Genomic DNA, 19,349 nt, shown 5'->3' with positions numbered 1-19,349 from the left:
TGGATTTATGGATTCGCAAATATTTTTCAACTAATACTTTAAACTTAATGACTTTTTTATAGTTTAAATAGTCACGTCACATATTATAATTGATCAATATATTACATAATTTAAAAAATAAATACATCTACTTCTGAAATTCAAATCTACCAACCCATTTAATCTACCGTTTCTTCAAATTAATGAAGGCAAGTTGTTAGTGACGGCAGAGGTTTTGGAATAGAAAAGAGAGATATAAATAGGAGGATATTTATTTGGTTAATATATGCTATATTTTAAATACGAGGTTATTTTTAATGAAAAACTTAAATAGTAAGATAAATATGTGTTATGTATTTACTATACATAATTATAATTTAAAAGAATTACATTAACCCCCCTTTCTCGTCCTCGCCTGAATTGAAATTCAATAAGCAACAAAAGATCTGGGATTCAGATGAGATACTACTAATACAAATATCAGACGAGAGATCGATGGTGGAGACCACTCTTCTTCTTCTTCTACTACTCTTCGATTTCATACTTAGACAACCCTCACCATGTCTGAACGAGCATAGAGAGAGATATAATATTGGATCAATCGTATTTTGAAAGAGTATGTAACATGTGATACAAATGCATAACAAGCCAGGGACAAAATAAGATTGAATATATTGATACAAATTTATAGCCAGTTACAAATACACTCAAATACATTGATAACCTTATAACAAGCACGTAATCTCTAAGAAAAAAAAATCAATGATACTATTTTCAGAGAAATTCAGAATTTAACCTCAATCTTCCATTCTCATGTAAGATTGGAAATAGAGTTTTATTGTACAATAACAACACCACACATGTTTATTATTAATGTGAAACATATAATTAGCACATTGAACGTAACTACGTACGTTCGTACCACTCACAATTATATTCATTACTTGTAAAATTCAAGAATCGTGAAGAAATGATCGATGTAGACACCCTTGCAGTCAGTGAAACCGGCAGCTCGACCGAGCTGCCGGTATTCTTCCTCAGTGCGGTGCTTGCCTTGGGCACGATAAATAGCCATGACATAAATGTCACTTTCAAGAAGGGCTCTAGTTCTCTTGCTATCATCAGTATGGTGGGGCAAAACTGGATCACAAATAATAAATTTGCCTTTCTCTGGAAGTGCATTGTAACAACTTTTCATTATTTGCTTGCATTCATCGTCTGTAAATATTACTAGTATCCACTACATGCAATTCATGTCGCAAACCAAAATATAGAGTCAGTAAATCTTTTAAAATTCATGTTTTTTTCATGAACAGATGTCTGTTCAATTTGAACCTCGATATATTACAAAATATCTAACATTCGTCTACTTTTTTCACGTGATAGATATATCTAGTTCAATAATTTAAAGTAGAAACAAAATATATTTGTCAATTACCTTCATGAAAATAGCATCGCCCTTTGGTATGTAATCGAGCATGTCACCACCAACGTGTTTTATACCTGCACGTACTCCAAAAACTTATCTTAAATTGGCCCTACCCCTACCATCATATTTAGCCACACGTATATTTATATTGCAATTAATCAAACGGATGGAAGACTAGATCTCAGCATTCGTTTCTGTGTGCACAAATAGACACATGCGTCTTACGTGACATCATAATTTGTGTTATACATGAAGGTTTATGTGTATTATGTCACGTAAGACGACGAATGTGCGTGTCTACTTGTTCAATTCTATACAAGTTTAACTATCTACTTGTATACACCTAAAATTGAATAACATAAATGTCAACTGAAACCAGTTAAAGAGCACATTTATGTAGTATGTCTCTCAAATATATGAAACTGTTATACTTAGGTCGAGGAAAACAGTCTCTCTACCTTCACAAAATAGGAGTAAAATATTGTGAATACACTACCTTTTCAAATCTTCCCTATGAAATTGTTAATGTACGTTATTATTGCATCTCAAATATACTAAATAAAGTTGTAATAAAATAGAAGATCAAAACTTACGAGGAATTTGTGGGGCTTTTTCAACCACCTCAGGCAAATCAAAGTTGATTCCAAGTTCAATACTTGAATGTTTTTCTAAAATCATCTTCAAGCAATCTCCAACACTTCCACCAACATCAACAAGTGTTTTCACACCTTCAAATCCATCATATCTCTCTAACATTGCCTTCATAAATGGCATAGAAACTCCAGACATTGCATTAAACATAAGGCTATTCATCTCTGGGTTTTTTCCATAGTAACTATAAGGTCGTTCACCATATACTTTCACAAATGGATCAGACGATGAATCATTAACGGTCTCATGAACCATCGTCCACACCCTCATTAATTCGTCTTGATGGTGTTGGAGCACGTACAAGCCATGAGATAAGCCATTCTCGTCCGTGACTAGGGTTTTTCCCACCTCAGTCAACGAATATCTGTATACAACAAACAATAATTATGCCTCAAAAATAACTTTTGTCGTACCAAACATGTTTCTACTTTTGGATTCCATTAGCAATTGCCAACATATATAGATATCTAGTGTGTGGACTAGGAACCATAGTGTGATTACGTCATAACCTTAATATTTTTTTTCTTTTTGTCTTTATTTGAGTATTTAATAATTTTATTTTATCTTTTACCCTACCTTTTCATAGTAGCATTACCTCATACCTTACTTTTCTAGTAGATTTATCACTCAAATTCGATGTCTGACATTCTTAACAACGGAGAACGACATAATCAATCCAAACGTTGTATTTATTAAAAAGATACAATACAATATATGCATTATGAAGCAATACTTAACAACCATTCAAACAGAGTGTTAGTTTTTTAAAGTACCTTCTTTGAGAGCCGTCATCGACTACATGCTCCTCGAACACACGGTAACTCGTGAGCATGCGTAGAATCCGTTGAAGGTTCTCAGCATCCCCGCCACCCTGAGGGCGGATTTTAGCGAGAATTTCAGCGGGAGAGAGTGGAGCATTAGATCCACCTTCCCAAATAGCATCAGCTACCTTGAGTTTGATAATGGCATTGAGGGACATAGGTACACTTATCATGTTAGCTAATTCCATTATAGCTAACCTTGCATTATTGTTGTTGTTGTTGCTTGTTTCCCCATTTCCATTCTCCATGGCTTCTACACTTTTTTTTTGCCTTATTTTTTTTGGGAACTATATGTTATATTGTTTAGTTATAGGGATGCCATGTATTTATAGTAAAAAAAAAACTTTATTGGCCAAGTATTGTTACTTTATAGCTAGGGTCAAGTAACCAACATGGGTTGTAGTGCATCTGGGAGTGTTTCACCTTTAATCAAAGTTCTTGGGTTTGAGTCCTGGGTATGGAGAAAAATTTGTTGGGAGCGCCACCCACCTGCAGTGCGCGATTCAAATTTTATCTAAGTTTCAATGTGGACTCCGAACACCAGGTGGGAAACAAAAAAGGCTAACAAAGTTGTATTTATTGTAAGAACTTTATTGGCCATGTTGTTACTTTATAGGGCAAGTGCCAAGTTGTATGACCGGATTCAAAATTTAAAAGTTTTTATAGATTTAATATTTGTGGTTTTAGTATTAAATCTTTTGTAAAGCTAAGTTTAGATAAACTTAGAATTTGAAACTTATGAATTTACGTCGGGTCTTCAAATCATCCCATGTATTGATAGCAATTACCTTTAGCATACTTGTCATTCAAATGTCCTATTTCCACTATGATTTTAATAGTCGTAGTGTATTATTGTCTAGTTTGCTTGTACTTCAATTAATTTTATGAGATTTCGTGACCTATCCTCAATAAATGAATAATTTTATCCATCAAGATTCTGAAAATAGGAAAAAATACCTAGTATTCTTGCTTTTGATAAAATTTTAATAGAAAATCTCATAATTTTCAATCTATTTTACTAATCACTAGACTATACATATGTGCTTCCATTACTAATTATTTTCCCTCTATTTAACTTGATCAGATATAATTCAGCATATTAAGATCAAAACTATTTAAGTTTTTGTATAAATTCATATATAAAATGCCAATTTCTTAAAAAACATATTTCTACATTTAAAAGTTACATTGAAGAAAAAAGAAATAAGTCATAATAATTAACAATTTAAAGTATTTAAAAAAATTATATAGTCAAAGATTTATTTTTGTTACTCCTATGACAATACAAACTTTATACCTAGATGACTCTTACAAGATACAAACTTTGTGCACTTAATTTACATAATTTTAACTTTAAATTAATGTGTATCTATAACTAACTACAAAGTACGCTATTAATTACCTCTATAATATACAATATATGTTTATTTTACTTAATCCATAAAGATAAATATTTTTGTGTTGCAATTTCTAAGATATAATGAACTTTTCTAATCATATTTTCAACTAAATCATTTTTTTACATAGTTTTCCTCCAATCGAACATACAAGAAAATATGAGAAATTGCATATTAGAAAGGTGTGGTCTACCGACATGGATTGTGGTACAATGGTGGGATTATTTCACCCTTAATCAAAAGTCTCATATTCAAGTCATGAATATGGAAAAAATCATATTGGAACCGTCATCACCAAATGGATCTTACAGTGCACGATTCAAATTTAATCAGAGCTTCAATGTGGATTCCGGACAGAAAAACAAAAAAAAGAAGGTGTGGTCTACTATTCAAAAAGTAATTGCCAAAATTGTCTCTCCATGATCAATGTTTAAAATCAGTAGGGACTCAAGTCAAACAAAATCCATACTATTTGAAAGCAACAAATCATCTGTCTTTCACGTGATAGATATATACACTCTTTCTTGATTTTTTTTCCGTCTAGCTTTAATTATTTTAAATCTATTTTTTTTATAAATATTTATTTTCAATCTAATAGTCCTTTAAATTTATTATCTGATTAGATGATATTTAAGATCATAATTTTTTTTAAAAAAAATAATTCATTATATATTCTTAGTTTAAGACTTTAAGACTGTAAAATTTTAAAAAACTCTTTACAGTCTTAAAATTGCATATCAAATCAAATTAAGACAAATAAATTGAAATATATATTAATTATTATTTTAAAAAAAAAAAAGACAATGAAAAATTGCAGTAATTCATTTATGTCTTATTTAAAGAGCAACATTTTGAATAGGATGGATGGATGGATCATAGGTGCACAATATAGAGTTTTGCTTTAGGCTTTTCAATGTTTTGTTACTGTTTTATTTTTATTTTTACTTATTTGGTTAGAACAAATAGGCTAAGTTTTGATTCTGCTTTTTGCTTAGTTTTGTGAATTTTTTTTGCATAATACCGTTGAATTGACAATATGAATTTGTATGTTAGAAAAATTAAAGATATTCTCCTACTCTTTTCTTATATAAATAATAAATAGATAAAAGTAATATTCACTCCAAATCGTGCTACTCCCTTCTCAAAGTTTTTCCATCGATAAATAAAAGACTCCAATCTTGCATCCTCATATAAAGTAGAAAACGTAGTTCTATTTTACAACTACAACACCGTACATTTATTTTAATGTTAAATCAGAACTACGTTCGTACCACTAACATCTCACAATTATATTCATGACTTGTGAAATTCAAGAATCGTAAAAAAATGATCGATGTAAAAACCCTTGCAATCGTTGAAACCGGCAGCTCGTCCGAGCTGCCGATATTCTTCCTCAGTACGGTGCTTGCCCTTGGCACGGTAAATAGTCATGACAAAAATGTCACCTTCAAGAAGTGCCCTAGTTCTCTTGCTATCATCAGTATGGTGAGGCAAAACTGGCTCACAAGCAATAAATTTACCTTTCTCTGGAAGTGCATTGTAACAACTCTTCATTATTTCTTTGCATTCATCATCTGTCCATGTTGTTAGCACCCACTACATGTATCCATGTCACAAATTATGTTAAGTTTCGAAACTTGTGATTATAAACATGTTATTAACATTTCACTAAAACATTTATACTAGTACTAGCATATTGATTTTGTCAAAATACTTTAGCTGATATTTATGCCTTCAATTTTGGAAGTGCACAAATAGACACTTAAACGTATATAAAGTTGAACTAATAAACACACATATCCTATGTGGCATCCAAATGGCAATTTGTGTCCTACATTGTGTCCAACATGTATGTCATGTAGAACTCATGTGTCTAGTTGTTCAAGTTTATACAAGTTTAAGTGTTGACATGTGCACACCCAAAATTAGAGAACATAAATGTAAAGCAAGCCCAAATTAAAAGACATTTATTATAAATAAATCAAACTAAACTATACTTTAGATTTAATCTTAACCCCAAACATAAAGAATTACGTTTGTCATTTTCTCACTTACTTTTTTTCTTCTTGGAAAAGAAAAAAATTATTTATAATTTAAAGATCGTTCATACAAAAAGGGAACTGATTTGTATGATGCACTTACCCTACTACCTTAGGTCTTGTCCATGGAAAAGAAAACAAATTAGAGAAAAAAAAGGTGTGGTCTACAATTCGAAACTCCTATTGCCAATTAATGTTCAAACAAAATACATAATATCTGAAATCAACATAACGCAACTACTTCTTTCATGTGGTAGATACTTAGACACATATCTAGTTCAATAATTTAAAGTAGAAACAAAATAGATTTGACAATTACCTTCATGAAAATAGCATCCCCCTTTGGTATGTAATCAAACATATCACCACCAACGTGTTTAATACCTACACGCCAAAAACTTATCTTAAATTTGGCCCTACTATCATATAATAGCCACATATTGCAATTAGCAAAACATTTTAAAACAATTCAATTTGCAAAAACCACTAATTGAATTGTAACTTAATTAAGAGTACAAAAGTGTTCCTCTTTAGCTGTCATAATTTTTTTTAGAGTTAAATAATATAAACTTTGACTTACATTTTAAGATGTACTTTTTTTATCATGTTGATGTGGGAAAAAATGCAATTATGTAGTAATTTTTGTATAGTTCATGAATATTAAAAAAAAAAATTAATGCAATCTAATTTAGCTTTGAAAATTAGTTAAACTGACTCTGGAAAAACACAGCATGACAACTAAGGAGGAACAAATGAAGTATGAGTAAGAGTTCGTAGTCCGTACATACTACCTTTTCCAGATTCTGAAATTATATTGAATATGATATTATAGTTAGATAAAAGAATGAAACTTGCTAGGAATTTGTGGGGCTTTTTCAACGACCTCAGGCAAATCAAAGTTAATTCCAAGTTCAATATTTGTATGTTTTTCTAAAATCATCTTCAAGCAATCTCCACCACTTCCTCCAACATCAACAAGTGTTTTTACACCTTGAAACCCATCATATCCTTCTAAAATTGTCTTCATAAATGGCACAGAAACTCCAGACATTGCATTTAACATAAGGCTATTCATCTCTGAGTTTTTTCCATAGTAATTGTAAGCTGGCTCACCATTTGCCTTCACAAATGGCTCTATCGATGAATCATTAACGGCCTCATGAACCATCGTCCACGCCCTCATTAACGCGTCCTGATGGTGCTGGAGCACGTACGAGCCATGAGATAAGCCATTCTCGTCCGTGACGAGGGTTTTTCCCACCTCAGTCAACGAATATCTATATACAACGAACAATAACTATGTCTGAATAATTTTTATTTTTATTTTTATTAACCCTCCCTAGGAGCTCCCACCCCTTTTGCTCCCTTGGTGACTGGAACTCGCAACCTTCAAGTTGGAAGTGAGGGGTGCTTACCATCCGAGCAACTCCCTCTCGTCCTATGTCTGAATAATGAATTTGGATCGACTATATAAATTATCGTTGAATGGGATATAAATTAACATTGTTGAAACACAATGGAAATTTATTATTACTACTGTTTTTAATAAAAATGACTTATGTGGTACCAATCACGTTACTGCACTAACAATTGCCCAACACATAGATATATAGTGTGTGGACCAGAAAAATCACATCTATTAAGGAAAATAATGAACCTCATAGTAGAATTCTATGCCTTGACTTTCTTCGATTAATTAAGAAGATGAAGAATACTAGGACTAACAAATTAAATTAGCATTATATCAAGCTTAATTAATACATAACTTTTCTTAGGTTCTTGATTATTTTATTAATAATATAAGAAATTAACCTTTTTTTTCTCCCAAGCAATTGGAAGAAAAGTACCATACATATGTACTAATTTTAGATCTTAAATCCGTCACTAACAAAACATCATATAAAATATTAGCGTTAAAAAATACCTTCTTTGAGAGCCATCATCAACAACATGCTCCTTGAACACACTGTAGCTTGTGAGCATACGTAGAATTCGTTGAAGGTTCTCAGCATCCCCGCCATCCTGAGGGCCGCGGATTTTAGCGAGAATTTCAACGGGAGAGAGTGGAGCATTTGATCCATTTTGCCAAATAGCATCAGCTACCTTAAGTTTAACAACGGCATTAAGGGACATAGGTACACTTATCATGTTAGCTAATTCCATTATAGCTAATCTTGCATTATTATTGTTGTTGCTTGATTCCCCATTTGCATTCCCCATAGTTTCTACACTTTTTTTGGGCCTTGTTTTTTGGAAACTAATATGTTTTATTTTTTTTAGCTATAGGGATGTCATGTATTTATTGTGGGAAAGTTATTGGCCAAGTGTGGCCACTTTATATAGGGGTAAGTTATATGACCGGATCTAGAATTTAAGTTTTATGGTTTTAATAATATTAAATCGAGGGTTTTTTTAAGTTCTAAGTTTTATAGTTACTATACTTATAATAATTTGTATGAATTTTTACGCGTAAATTATGCTTCAATTTATGAAAATAATGGATTTTGATGAATCTGATATTAATACTCTGCATTTGCTTTTAGCAAATCAAAACTTATGAAAGATGAATTATAATTTGAAGTTTATAAAATTTATGGGAATTTGTAAGCGGATCTTTGGACCCCTCCATTATTGATAACAACCTTTACCATACTTGTCAGTTGTCATTCAAATGTCCAATTTCCATTACTCTTTTTAATAGTTTGTATGCTCTGATATCTCGATTAATTTTGTGAGATTCTATTACCTATCAACATATGTATAATTAATTCCATCTATTAATATTTTGTAAAATAGAAAAAAATAACTAATATTTTTGCTTCTGTTAGAATTTGAATATAAAATCTTGTGATTTTCAATCTATTTTATTAGTCACTAGATTACATAGGTGCTTCCATTTCTAATTATTTTTCCCTCTATTTAGCTTGATATGATATAATTTGGTATATAATGATCAAATTGTTTATTTTTTGGTGCAAATTCTTATATAAAATGTCAATCTTTTTGAAAACACATTTATACATTTAAAAATTGCATTAAAAATAATAATAATAAGTTATGATAATTAACAATTTTAAATATTTTTCAAAATATAATTAAAAAATTATTTATTTACTTCATATATAATAATAATTGCGTCACGTGAAATTTGATAGCCTTCACAAATATAGCATGGGTCTCTGAGAGAGACTTTAGGTGAAAGAAGTCATAGACAAATCATAATCTTTGGCTTTGAGATATTTTCCATTGCTGAAATTAGTGGTGTACTTTGCCAAAAGGAAAAGGTCCTCTTTCGTCTATGAAATAAGGTGATGAAGACGTCGATAATATATTCAGTGTAATTTATGTAATATTACTGATAAAGTATTTGATAGTTAGTTATAAATGTATATTAATTAAATTATGTATAACTTATAAGAGTTGATTTACAAATACATATTATATATTATATGTCTATTAATTTGATGTATAATATTGTGAATAAAAACTTATTCTGATATTTATATAGAATCCATAGATTCATGACATGAATTGTCCATATATTATGAACACTTATCGTGATTAATTATTATATATTCTCACCTTATTAAATTTATTAACACGTTGTATAGAAAATCTATATGATTTAATGTAAATTTTTTTTATCAATATAGGTCCAAGTTTTTACTACAACATAGTAGTATATAGGAATATTGCATTTAGTCAAAGAAAATTAAAGCCTACAATGAGGAAAATTGAAGTCTAATCTCATACTATTATTCTTAATTGGTAAAATATAATAATATTTAGTAATTAAATAAAATTGAAAATTACGTCTTAAAAGTGGCTTATATCCATATTAAAATCCAAAAAAATCTATAATTGGATGAGAAAGAGGTCCAAATAAATTTAAATATCGTTAACTGTCAGTGATTTAAAGTAGGCCACATAATAACAATTTTAAGAGTTGGACAATTATTACCGCTGATTTCTTTTTTTACCCTTGGAGTTGATAAAATAAATAGATTAACATAATATACATTAAAAGATACTTTTAATAATTTCTAATGCGGTAAATTATTAATAGAGAGATAGAATTTTAAAATTAAACATCTAGTTAATTAATCCTTACATGGATTATGAAGTGTGTCAGGATAGTCTCTTACTCAATTATGATTAATGGATGCCCCAGTGTTCCATTTCAGGCAAGGAGAGGGGTAAGGCAAGGGGATCCTTTATCCCCTTACCTATTTGTTCTGGCTATGGATTATCTTACAAGACTATTGAGATCATTGAGTAACAAAAATGCTTTTAAATTTCATCTAAGATGTCAAAAACAATAAATAATTCAGCTGAGCTTTGCAGATGATCTTCTCTTATTTAGCAGAGGAGACAGACCATCAACTACACTTCTATTTGAATGTTTCCAATAATTCTCCAAAACAAAGTTGTGTGTACTTTGGTGGAGTCCCAGAACCAATTCAACAACAGATACTGCAACACACAGGTTTCACCAAAGGAGCTCTCCCTTTCAAGTATCTTGGGGTGCCACTCAGTTCAAAGAAGCTATCTATTAGCCAATGCCAACTTTTAATAGATAAGATGGTAGGGAGGATCAACACATGGACAGTAAAGTTTCTTTCATATGTAGGAAGCTCCAGTTGGTACAAAGTGTCTTAACATCAATCCAAGCTTTTTGGTCACAGATCTTTCTCATTCCTAAAATAATCTTACAAACAATAGAAACATTGTGTAAGAGATTTTTATGGAAAGGAGATGCACAAAGCAAAGGAAAAGCACTCATTGCATGGGACGCATTATGCTGGCCTAAGGTTGCTGGTGGTTTAAATATAACTGATGTATATATATGGAACAAAGCAGCTATACTCAAACACCTGTGAAATCTTGCACAAAAAAGGACAAGTTATGGATTGTTTAGGTCCATACATACTATATTAAAGGCAGGAGACCATGGGAAGTAGCAGGGCAACAAGCTTCTTGGATGGTGAAAAAGATCATACAAGCAAGTCATTGGATTTCTGAGGCAGGAATATCAATGACAGAAATCATGGATGCAGATGATTTCACCATTAAAAGTATGTATAAGAAGCTTAGGGGGGATTTCATCAAGGTGCCGTGGAGAAGGTTGACATGCAATAATCAAGGGAATCCAAAATGCATCTTCATACTCTACTTGACCATACATAGGAGGTTATATACCATGGATAGGTTGGATAAATGGGGGATACACACGGATCAAGTATGTGCACGGCTAGAGACACATCAACATCTTTTTTCTCATGCACTATGGCTGCTAGGATATGGCGTAAGTTATTACAGTGGTTGTGCATTATCAGAAACACAGCAGGGTGGACAGAAGAAATGGATTGGGCTATTTCACATGCCACAGGAAAAGCAATTCAAGATGAGGTATATAGGATGACACTCGCAGCAGCAGTATACTATGTCTGGCAAGAGAAGAATTACAGAATTTTCCAAAAGAAAGAAAGAACCACAGAGATGATCACCAAGAGCATCATTCAAGAAATCCACTGAGAAGCAGTATGCAACCGAAGCTGGCTGAATTCATTCGTAACTTCAATTATTATCCATAGAATAGTAGTTTAGTGGTAAGGGTAGTAGCACGAACTCTGAGATTGGGACTATGTCCATATCCAGAATTTCATAACACTTTATACATATTGATATATCTGGTAATAAAGCTTTCAGTTACCAAAAAAAAAAAAAATCTTACAAATAAAAATTACAAACTTTTCCTATTATTGTTCTATTCGTATTAAATCATAAATATTAAATAGTGAAAAATATAAAAATTTATAGTTTGGCACATTGGGTCATGCGTTATATATTCAGTATTATTGTTAATTTGTTATTATATATTAACAACATCTATATATAATATTGTTATGGAAGTTTTTCATATTATATCTCTACTAATAGGGGTGGCCGGATTAAGCTAGTAAAACGTTTATTTTATGTCCTCATTTTAAAAAAAATATATCTTAGTATTTTGAGTTAAACAACCTAAACTTCATATTAATAAATAAAAAAATTTATATTAAAATCTAAGGTAATGTATTATAAATAAATGGATAGCATCTTATGAAATAGAATTAGTCCTTACTTTTATAAATAACAATATTATTGTGTGAAGTTAAACACTTTTTTATTTTTTTAAAATACTACACTAAAAATAATTATTATATAAAAAACAAAAAAATAACTCGAATTATTAAGACATCCTTATTTAATGTAGAATATTTTATATATCAATTCAATTACACATATATTTAAAAATTAAAATTCTCACAAAAAGATAAAAAAATATTTTAAAAGAATTAAACAATTATGATTAAGATCTTGGTTAAGACTAACATCATATAGCTCTACCAGTGATATATATAATCAAAGTTGAAAATAACTAGGAAATAACATTTACATTCAATAGTCCAGTATATTTCAAAAATAATAATATTGTTTATATTTTGGGATATAGAGTGATTTTGAAAATACTAAAGATCAACAGAAAATCAATGGTGGAGAGAATTTCATGGGTACTAATAACGGTGAAATTTTCACGGAATATTTATAAGGGGAAATATAAATTGTATTTTTAACTCATAAAAAAAGGAGAGTAGCTATTTGGTGTATAAGATGAATGTGAAAGAATTGGAGAAAAAAAATGTAACAAGTTTAGAGAATAAAACATTATTTGTAAGCTTTGAATCTTTATTTTTGAAACCATGAATTGCACAGAATTTGGGAAACAAGATATATTTTTCAATAGATATTTGTTTTTCAACAATAGGTTGGATGTTTCATGTGAAGTCTTTATGGATCTACAATCATAATTAGTATGAGAAAAAAATCATTTAATATCATTTTCAATCTTTTAAACTTGGATAAATGTGTATTCAATTAACTATTTGTACTTGAGGATACAAACTCTATATGTATAACTGGTATGATATATATTATCTATCTAATTTTATTATAGAGAAATTATGTGAATAAGTAAATATATACTAGTTAATTAGTTAATATATATACTTATAGTGTAGCTAATTTATAATTTGCCACTAACATTTTGCATTAATTACGTGGATTGCGGTTCAAATTTGTATAGTTGGCTACATTTGTATTCACTAACAATTTTTCGTATGATTTGTATTTGTATATGACAGTTTGTATTAGTATATAATAGTGATTTTCTTTGAATTTTTAGTTTTATCAACAAATACATTCAATTCTTTTTGTATATTTTTTTGAAGTTTGTATAAACATTTAAAATATAATTTGTATAAATTTTGTTTAATGTAATTTGTATAATATAATTTGTATAACTGCTTAAAGTTCAGATGGTTGTGTTTGTATAAATTCGTTATTTCAAATTTTATCATATTTGTATAGTTCTAGAATTTGTATTACTCTAAAAATAGATTCAATATTAGATCTACAGTTGTACCCATATTTGTATAAATCCATAATTGTATATAGTTATTCTAATTGTATATTTCTATATTTTACTTATATTGAATATACAAGTACAAAAGTCTACCAACATAATTATACTTATATAAATACGGACGAAAATAATTCAATTATACAAATACACGTGTATTATACAAACGTAACTGCAAATTACATAAACGTATCCATAAATTATACAAACAAAATGTGAATTATACAAACGAGTAAGCTATAGTACATCCCGTAAATATGCATACAAACTATAGCTAAGGAGCCTAATTAAGTTTATTAGTTGTTTGTGAAATTTCTCCTTCTTTTCTATATTTGTAGTTCAGGATACAAACTGTACATCTAGTGGTGGATCCAGGATTTAGAGTCTGTGGCTGCCAAATAGACTTATCGATTAAATTAATTTTATATTTGATTAAATTATTCGTCTTTTCGATATATATCATCAATAAAATATAAATAATAAGATATTACAATTTTATTGAGTATTTAATCAAATAAAAGAAAAGTCAAAGGAGTAATAATGTAATTAATTTAATTTAAGTCAATAACAATTATAAAAATAAAAATAAAAATTGTGCCAACTGTTTTTCCTTAAAAAAAACGTGCTTGGAGCCTTTTTTTTTTTTCTTAAAAAACGCCTACAGCAAATTTCTCAAAAAAATAGGTACAAATAGGATTCGAACCCGCAACATCAGCCTTCTAAAGTTGCCCTCCTACCGTGGCACCACAAGCCAATTTTGTTCTCTAGGTGGCACGCTTTATATATATACACACACCTGTATATATATAGAGTTTCTGTCGAAGTTCGGGGGTGGCGTGGCACCCCCACACCTCTTCATAGATCCACCCCTGTCTACATGTATATGTATAAGTGATATAAATAACTATCAAGTACGGTATTAATTATCTCTATAAAATATATTATATATTTATTTTACTTAATAAATAGAGCTAAATATTTATTTTCATTCGAATTCTTTTTATCAAGATCAAGTCGTGTGTATATATATATTAATTGTTAATTAAATTAAGTATAAGCAGTTTTTTTTTAGATTATTTTATAGAGAGAAACTATTTTAAATATCTATTACAAATTTTTAATTAAAATGTACATCTTCAATCATTATTATACATAAATAAATAAGTTAAATATTAATATAATATTAGCATGATGATTTAAATATAATTAAAAATATCAAAAAATAAATTTAAAAATCATTACACAAATAAAACCACTATATACAAAAAATTCACCACAAAAAAAATAAATTAAGTCCTTCATATTTTTAATCCTGCGAAAATATTGTTGTTACCTTTATTTCTAATTCTGTAAAATAAAACGTAAAATAATAGATTAAATATAAAATCATAATATATAGCATAAAATAAATAAAAAATTATTATATAAAAATAAAATAAAATTTCTTGAATGAAACTTAACAAACTTATGAGATATGCTAATTCATTTATAAGGATATATTAATAAATATGTATATATGGAAGATATATTTTAGTCTTCAAAAAATTATTTTTTTGATTCTGTTACTTTTTTAAAAAAAGTAGATTTTTTTAGTTTTTTCCCAAACTACTTTTGTTTCCATTTAAAAGTAATTTTAAAGATGTGTGTTAAACACTTAATTTTTCAAAAAAAAAAATCTCAAAAAAGCACGTCTTGCCTCCCAACAACAATACCAAAAAGGTTCTAAATCAATATATTCATGACATGAATTGTCCAAAAACGGTTAACAATAAATCCTGGTTAATTGATATATATTTTCACCTCATTAAATTTATTAACACATTGCATAGTAAATTTTTATAATTTAATATAAAATAAATAAATAATTATCAATTTAGATACGAGTAATTTTTAGTATAATATACCTGAGGTAATAATATATAGAAATATTGCATTTGGTAAGTTTTTCAAGTATTTTACTTTTTACAAAAGTAAGTAGAAAAAAATTACATGAAAACTCATCAAAATCAAAAATTTAATTTTTTTTTAAGGACTCTTTTTGAGAAAATATTTATCATAACCAGATAAGTTAAAAATAAGCACAGATTAAAACATATGAAGTAATATATATGGCATGTTTAACAAGAAACCTTTTTGCATTTTAGTAGAAACAGATAATCTTATTTGTGTTTTGCATCCTAATGAATTGTTTGAATATACAAAATATATAAAATACTATACGATTAGCAATAAAATTTGTATTTAAAATAAAAGGTAGCCCGAATTTTCCCACAAAATATATATAATTTGGTCAAAACTACCGAGTAAATATAATTTGCACACACTTTTTCTTTTGTAATATCCATCTTAAATGTAAAATGCATACATCTTATTTTATGTATATTACTTATTAGGATATAGAGAAAAAAAATAAAAGTATTTTTTTTAATTTATTTGAATTTCAATATAAAATTCTAATAAGAATCAATTCAAATCTTCATCAAAATTGACATATAAACTCTGAAGAATACTCTTAATCGTTTGAAACAATACCAATATAAATAAATAATAACTTCGCGAAATTCAATTTTCGAATTTAAAGCTTCTTAATTGTTGGTAATATAGTTTTTTTTTTTTGCTTTTAGTGTGCTTGGTAAAAAAATAAAAAGAGAAAATGAAAAATATTAAAGCCTAAAATAAAAAAGATCAAAGCCTAGTTTCTTACAATTTCTAATGGGTAAAATAATTGTTATATTTGTAATTAAATAAAATAAAAAATTAATGTCTTAAAAATGGTAGTGATTTAGAGTAGGCCACGTATTAACAATTTTGAGAGTCGGCAGTATAGGCAAATAAGATTGTGAAAATAAATAGGGCCCATTAGGCCCAAGCCCATTAGCCCACACAATCTCACCGCCATGGCGACTCGTTTCGCGAGGTCGATCGGAGCTATCGTCCTCCGCCACTCATAAGTCGCCGGCCGGAATTGAAACCGGCAGTCATGGCGTCTTCAAGCCACGATTGACATCATCATCTTCTTCTCCTGAGAGTGAGTTTCCTAAAACTAATAATAAGAAAATGACTGATCGTCTCTCCGGTGCAATCGACGTGGTTAACGATCGTAAGCTTCCGCCGGAACTTCGAGGTCAACGTGACGCCGTTAGGTAATTTCTGATATGCTCACATATTCTATTTAGAAAAATGACAAAAAACAATGTTCATTTCTACGAGCTCCTTGTATGATGATCGTTAGAATTTATTTTTTTACTGCTTGATGTTTTAACCTTTGTAAGGTATTATAGCTAGGTAGCCCAAGCTGAAGATTTGAGAAAATGATATGATGTGTTGATTCAGCTGCTGGGATAATGTGTTAATTGTTTGCTCAAATTACTGCAAAAAACTGCAGTGATGTTTATTGCCTTGATTATGTACTTGGCTCAATAGATTCCATATTCCGATCTTAATTCACAATGTATTTGGAATATTTTTGTTCCTAATTCATCTCAACTTGATGAAAATGTGATGCCAATGAAAATATCAGTTTCGTTTGAAAAAGACTGTACGGTTAAAAGGCCTATCTTAGTAAACTGGTTTCTGTATTGGATAATGAATTGTGAACTTTTTCTATTGAAGTAATCTATGTATAAACGATAAAGTGAGATTGGTAAGACTCTTTGAGTGTGATCTGCTAATCTCACAAGTGTCCGAGAAGAAATATTCCATATCTTGCATACTCAAAAGAACTAATTGTTGGAGTTTGTGTCTGAATCAACACAGCATGCATCGTTTGTAATTATGTTACACCAATGCACATTGAAACTACTGGGCACTTAGTTTGATGTTTCTTTCTGTATCACAAATACTTAGGTTATGACATATATCCAGAGTGCGAGTGTGTCATGAATCTGGAAGTGTTTTTTCTGTGTAATTTGGGTTATATAGTAGTAGGTTCACTGTAGTTTAGGCTTTCAATTGCTATGTTGTTACCACTTACCGCTTTAGGTGTACAAGATCTACCATTGGTATAATTTTCGGTGTCTAAGTGTAGTTTCCTCTCAAGTCCAAGTCACTTGAAGTTCTTTGATTTATGACAGAGCAGTTAAATTGTTGTTGCTTTTGAGTGGGTGATTTGAGATTGAATTTGATGATATGTGATGGCTATCTTTATTTTTCATTTGACTAAGTACCTCTTTAGAGAACTTCACCTCTAATTGTTAGAGGAGCAAGATTTTGTACTGGTTGTCTTAATGCCACCTTTGGTTTTTTCTGTAAATGAATGGAGCACAGTATAAAACTAAAATTGTAACGGTAAAAAGTCAGAAGAGCGTTCTTTGAATTCATGCATGTGTGTTGCATAATTCTCTAGCTTTCATGTAGTCTCTATAGCTGTGTTTGGCTGGACCAATTGCAAATAGTAGGATCCTGATTTATCCTGGATGTTACAAACACAATCTTAGAGTTTTTTTTTTTCTAATTCTTTTGGAATGCTGGTTTCTAATCTTGCATGGAATATTGATCAGGTCAGAAACTGACATCATCAATGTTGTTGAACAACGAATATGGCATTCCATGGAAGAAGGGCAATTTGAGAACTTACCAGGGAAAGGAAAACCGTTGGACCTCAATACTAATCCTCATGCTGATCCAGCTGAAGATACCTTGTATAGGATTCTCTCCAGAAATAAATGTGCACCTGAGTGGGTTGAATTGAACAAAGAGATAAGAAATAGAGTAGTTGAGTGGAGATCAGCACTTGAAAGGGCATGGACACACCGAGGCTCTGTCGATGATTCTGAATGGATCGAGGCATCCGAGTCTCTAAAGCTGCAGATACGTGACATCAATAACAAGGTGAGCAGAGCAAGGAACTGATTTACTTTTCAAATCACCTATTCAGTTCTGTTTCTTTTCCTATTCCGTGTATTGTGAACTGCTACTGTTTTGCAACATAATTATTGTCAAAGTATGTCCCGTGTTTTCTGTGTGCATATATACATGCATCTCAATTCTCCTTATTTGATGATATATTAGTATTATATGCTCTGCTAGCAAGATGGCTGAACTAGGAAACTACTGTCAAAACTTAGTCAAGCTAAATATGTGTCTTTGCTTCAGGTTTTCCGATACAACCTTATTGTCCCTTTTGGCCGCCAAATGCTTGGACTCAAGTGGGAGAAGGAAATGGACCGACTGAAAGAAGAAAGTACAGGGAGCTGAACATTTTGCAGGTCTCATTGCTGGTGTAGTTTATCACATGAAAGTGGAAACTTCTATATGCGCGGGGGGTTCCTTGTGTTCTTGCTTCTTGTTTTCGTCGTTCCTAGTCCAGTACTTCGGGAATTTGCGTTTCTCAGTCTCTTGACTCTCTATTATAAGTTTGATCCAAGTTTTTAATATTTTCTTGTATCGAAGACCCAAATATTTATAATTAGTGGGTGAGGGTGTCGGAGTCGTATGGGAGCAAAGTTGGTGTTTTAAAGGCCCCAACATATATGACTCTAAGCAAAAATGTACAGGTTTAAAAATATAGATTTACCACAGATATGTGCATGTTAAAATAGATTTGTGGCTATAGCAAGGTATAGGGAGAGG

General features: G+C 30.1%; 2 protein-coding genes and 1 pseudogene across 4 annotated transcripts in view; 1 reads left to right on the top strand and 2 right to left on the bottom strand.

The window, feature by feature from the left end:
• LOC125864945 (nicotinate N-methyltransferase 1) overlaps nucleotides 1-8,622 on the bottom strand; it is a 49,772-nt gene extending 41,150 nt beyond the window's left edge. The window contains exons 1-4 of one of the 2 annotated variants that reach the window (XM_049545085.1): nucleotides 8,241-8,622; nucleotides 7,172-7,593; nucleotides 6,636-6,700; nucleotides 5,400-5,873 (exon numbers count right to left, since the gene is read on the bottom strand). In XM_049545085.1, coding sequence (XP_049401042.1) covers nucleotides 5,571-5,873; nucleotides 6,636-6,700; nucleotides 7,172-7,593; nucleotides 8,241-8,536 — 1,086 coding nt within the window. In that variant the 5' untranslated portion in view covers nucleotides 8,537-8,622 and the 3' untranslated portion in view covers nucleotides 5,400-5,570. Of the gene's footprint in view, nucleotides 1-5,399; nucleotides 5,874-6,635; nucleotides 6,701-7,171; nucleotides 7,594-8,240 lie in introns of those variants that run through there. The other variant, XM_049545086.1, reaches the window with a different exon arrangement.
• LOC125864946 (nicotinate N-methyltransferase 1-like) lies at nucleotides 645-3,128 on the bottom strand. The gene is made up of 4 exons (XM_049545087.1): nucleotides 2,833-3,128; nucleotides 2,002-2,423; nucleotides 1,418-1,482; nucleotides 645-1,219 (listed from the first exon to the last, which is right to left on the bottom strand). Exons 1-4 carry the CDS (start codon nucleotides 3,126-3,128, stop codon nucleotides 920-922), a joined length of 1,083 nt encoding a protein of 360 aa, XP_049401044.1. The 3' UTR covers nucleotides 645-919.
• An 8,038-nt stretch (nucleotides 8,623-16,660) lies between the features above and the next one.
• LOC125865723 (uncharacterized) lies at nucleotides 16,661-19,255 on the top strand (annotated as a pseudogene). The gene is made up of 3 exons (XR_007446385.1): nucleotides 16,661-16,921; nucleotides 18,278-18,608; nucleotides 18,873-19,255. The product of XR_007446385.1 is annotated as an uncharacterized LOC125865723 (transcript).
• The last annotated feature ends 94 nt before the right edge of the window (nucleotides 19,256-19,349 follow it).

Source organism: Solanum stenotomum, chromosome 5 (genome assembly GCF_019186545.1).
Source record: "Solanum stenotomum isolate F172 chromosome 5, ASM1918654v1, whole genome shotgun sequence".
Taxonomy (NCBI): domain Eukaryota; kingdom Viridiplantae; phylum Streptophyta; class Magnoliopsida; order Solanales; family Solanaceae; genus Solanum; species Solanum stenotomum.
The sequence above is the reverse complement of the archived record's forward strand: the minus strand, read 5'-3'. Positions and strand labels throughout refer to the sequence as shown.